The sequence below is a fragment of the Miscanthus floridulus genome, chromosome 12, assembly GCF_019320115.1.
Source record: "Miscanthus floridulus cultivar M001 chromosome 12, ASM1932011v1, whole genome shotgun sequence".
Classification (NCBI taxonomy): Eukaryota; Viridiplantae; Streptophyta; class Magnoliopsida; order Poales; family Poaceae; genus Miscanthus; species Miscanthus floridulus.
In genome coordinates, this window is record NC_089591.1 from 10,800,716 (window position 1) to 10,804,368 (window position 3,653).

Below are 3,653 nucleotides of genomic sequence, written 5' to 3' on the forward strand. Positions count from 1 at the left end.
GATAGTTTTTATATGAAAGTTGTAGCTTTTGTTAATTGTTACACACTTGGTCATACACTTGTTAATTGTTATGCACTTGGTCATACGGGTAGCTATTCCATATTGGTTTTCGTATACCGACCATGTTTGACATAATTCCACTCGAATTAGTTCATTTTTGAAATTCTTGATATTTCGTAAGTTTGTGTTCATTTTCTTTTCCGTCTTTACTGCTTTCGCTTTCGTTTTCGTATTGAAGTAGAAAATAGTTTTGAGTTTTTCCGTCTGTTTTCATCCCTAGCCGGATGCGGGATCTGTGATAACAGGTGGTTGGGCATAAAACTTTTGCAGGTCCACAATAAAATTCCTTTTTTTTAAAACAGATCCTAAGGTAGATTCGGTTTAGACGCTCACATACAAACAAGAATAATGTTTTCGAGAAAAGTTTTATGATATGCGATTGAGGCCGACAGACAATGCTACACTTGGTTACCTTGCTGCTCATGGCTAGGACGACGGCAGTATGTGTCCGAACCAGGTGCTTTGGCACGGGTAGGTGGAGCAGAAGGTCTGCAGTGCCGTCATGAGCAGCAACGAGACCGAGGCGAGCAGCGTGAGTATCTTCCACGACCCGAACACGTACTTCTTGAGCAGCTTCTGCGCCCGCGCCGACGCCGTCTTGTCCCGGTGCGCGTTGACGGCCTTTATGACGGCGTCCAGGCGCGGCACCCTGCTGATCCGCGTGGCCCGGCACATCCCGTTCCACATGCTCGCCGCCTCCGCCTTGTTCTTCATGCGGTTCACCACCACGCCGCTCTGCTGCAGGATCTTGACGTCCTTGGCCGTGTCGACGATGCCGTTCATCAGCTCCGTGTAGCGCGCGAGCACCAGCGGCCCTCGCACGGCGACCGCCTCGTAGGCCATCAGGTTGCGCAGGACCACCTCCGTGTTGCTGTCCAGCACGATGACGGGGAGGCTCAGCGTCGCCGTCTTCTCGTCGAAGGCGATCCCCGCGATGCCCTCCGGCGACGGCAGGAACTGGACGCCGCACCCGGCCAGCTGCGTCACCGACGGGATCTTGATCTCCTGCGCCAGCGGCGAGTCGACGATGTTCGTTCCCATGTTCACGTCCTTGAGGCGCGCCTTCACGTCCACGGATGCGATCATCTTGCCGACGACCGGCAGCAGCCCGGAGAGCGCGGGCGGCATCTTTCGGACGAACCGCATGCTGGACACCTGCAGGCACGCCCGCTTCACCTTGTCGTACTCCGCCGGGATCTGCTTCTCCAGGTCTCCGCCGTCGTCGGCCTGGTCATGCTCCAGAGCTGGAGGTGGAATGTCCTGGCCGCTGTTGTCGTCGAAGATGGCCGTGGTCGGGACAAGGAAGTGGTAGAGGAGCTCGAGAAGGTGCGCTTGCTTGGTGAAGTCGGGGACGGCCGTGGAGGCATAGGTCTTGATGGGGCACACGTCCTTGATGAAGCGGTAGAGGACGGCGCGCAGCACGTCGGCGGCGGCCTGCTCGGAGGCGTAGCGGAGCTCCAGGTTCCTGACGAAGAGCACGAGCGGGATCTGGTTCTCCAGCATCATGGCGTCGCGCAACGTGGCGTTGATCCAGTTGGTCGCCGAGGATACTACCATGTCCGTGGCCGCCTCGTCCTGTTGGTAACGACCAAGGAGGAAGTCGAGTAGGAAGCACGTGTCGACGGCCATCATCCATGCCAGCGTATCATCACTGAGCTCTAGGATCCTGCAGATCAGGTGATGAATGAGAGTGCCCAGCCCAGCGGCCTGTGTACACTGAACATGCATGCATGTTTCGTGTGTTAGGGTTTAGTCCCATATCGTGTAGCGATAGTGGGAAGCACAACATATAAGGCAGGAGAACCCCACCTATCAGGCTAGTTTTTGGGGTTGGGAAGGCCCAAGGCCTTTTATGTTGTAGCTCCGGTGGACCTAGGACCTGTGGGAGTGCAGGCTCGTGGTAACGAGCCGAGCCGGCTGCAAGCCAGCTCCAAAATCGTGAACTCGGTGATCACCACCTATTCCAACAAGTGGTTTCGGAGCCGTCCAAAGTAAAAAAAAGCTAAAACCCAATAAAAACTCTCGAGCATCACATATGGCGGGGCACCCCGATGTGGGACTAAGCGTCACATATGATGGGGCACCCCGATGTGTGACTAAGGGGGAGATTGTTGGGGTTTAGTCCACATAGTGGAGGAGTACAACATATAAGATGGGATAATCCCCACCTATCAGGCTAGTCTTTTGGGTTGAGTAAGGCCCAAAGCCTTATATGTTATAGCTCCGGTGGACCTGGGACCTGTGGGAGCGCAGGCTCGTGGTAATGAGCCAGGCCGACTACAAACCAGCTCCAAGATCGAGAACTCGGTGGTCACCACCGGTTCCAACAATTGATATCAGAGCCCATGGTCAAAAAAAAGCTAAACACGATAAAAAATCTCGAGCATCACATATGACGGGGGCAACCCGACGTGTGACTAAGAGGGAGATTGTTGAGGTTTAGTCCCACATCGTGTAGCGATAGTGGAGAGCACAACATATAAGGCGGGAGAACCCCCACCTATCATGCTAGTCTTTTTGGTTGGGAAGACCCAAGGCCTTATATGTTGTAGCTCCGGTGGACCTAGGACCTGTGTGAACGTAGGCTCATGGTACGACACGAGCTGGGCCGGCTGCAAGCCAGCTCCAAGATCGTGAACTCGGTGGTCACCACCGGTTCTATCATCATGTACCTACCTGTGGTATGGCCCTCGAATCTCGCCCTGGAGTCTGAGGAAGCGGTCAACGAGGTCGGGGATCTTGTGGTCGCCGGTGAAGAGCCGCTCGGCGCGTTTGGCGGCGGCGAGCTTGTAGCGCTCCATGTCCTTGAGGTCGGGGCGGGACTGGTGGTAGGGGCCGAGGGCGAAGTGCTGCGGCGCGTACGTGTCGGGCTTGGTGTCGTGCAGGGCGCGCGGGACGTCGAACACCTTGGGGAACGCGCCCAGCAACTCGGCGGACGCGTGCTCCAGGGCCTCCCGCACCCGGCACAGCCACCGCATCTCGTCGTCGAACTGCATGCCGGCGCTCGCCGCCGCGGCCTGCACGTACCTCACCCGCGCCTGTGGCACCTCCGACGACGACAACGACGGCTGCGCCATCTAGCTAGTCGTCTAACTAGGCCCCCCTGTTGTATGTACCACACGTGCTTATCGTCCTAGCTTAGTGGCTGCGCACTTGTCCGGCCAGTCATATATCCTGGACACATAATCGAGCCACGCTCGTGAATCACGGTGTGCACATACATATATACAACAGCACGTCTCTATTCACCATTCACTTTCGCACTTTTTTTAGAATAGAATAATACGTGGACGGACTAATCTCGTCCACGCTAATTTGGTTCCCTTTAGAAAAAGACCAAACATACAAGATGCTCTTAAATGCATGTCATATGCACACTTGCAAAAGATTCTCGATTGCAGGATTCGGAACCACGGAAACACCCCTAGTTGCTTATATGGTCATGCCCGTTCAGACTGCAGTGGCTGTGTACTTGTGTTACAAACTCGCTTCTCAACCTTTCTTCTTTGCCAACACCGATAGGCACGTTCAAGGAGTTTCTCAGGGCAAAAAACTGCTTAATTCTCACATCCCTAAGAGTTTACACTCACGTG

General features: G+C 54.8%; 1 protein-coding gene across 1 annotated transcript; it reads right to left on the minus strand.

Moving 5' to 3' along the window:
- Positions 1 to 335: 335 nt before the first annotated feature.
- Positions 336 to 3,244, minus strand: LOC136497407 (putative UPF0481 protein At3g02645). The gene is made up of 2 exons (XM_066493194.1): positions 2,737 to 3,244; positions 336 to 1,726 (listed from the first exon to the last, which is right to left on the minus strand). Exons 1-2 carry the CDS (start codon positions 3,135 to 3,137, stop codon positions 487 to 489), a joined length of 1,641 nt encoding a protein of 546 aa, XP_066349291.1. The 5' UTR covers positions 3,138 to 3,244; the 3' UTR covers positions 336 to 486.
- Between the last annotated feature and the right edge of the window lie 409 nt (positions 3,245 to 3,653).

Bases quoted from the DNA above. Each gene is read 5' to 3' on its own strand.
- LOC136497407 (XM_066493194.1), bottom strand. From the start codon at position 3,137: ATGGCGCAGCCGTCGTTGTCGTCGTCGGAGGTGCCACAGGCGCGGGTG. The intron at 1,727-2,736 runs GTAGGTACATGA...CCTGATCTGCAG, and splicing joins ATTCGAGGGCCATACCACAG to GATCCTAGAGCTCAGTGATG.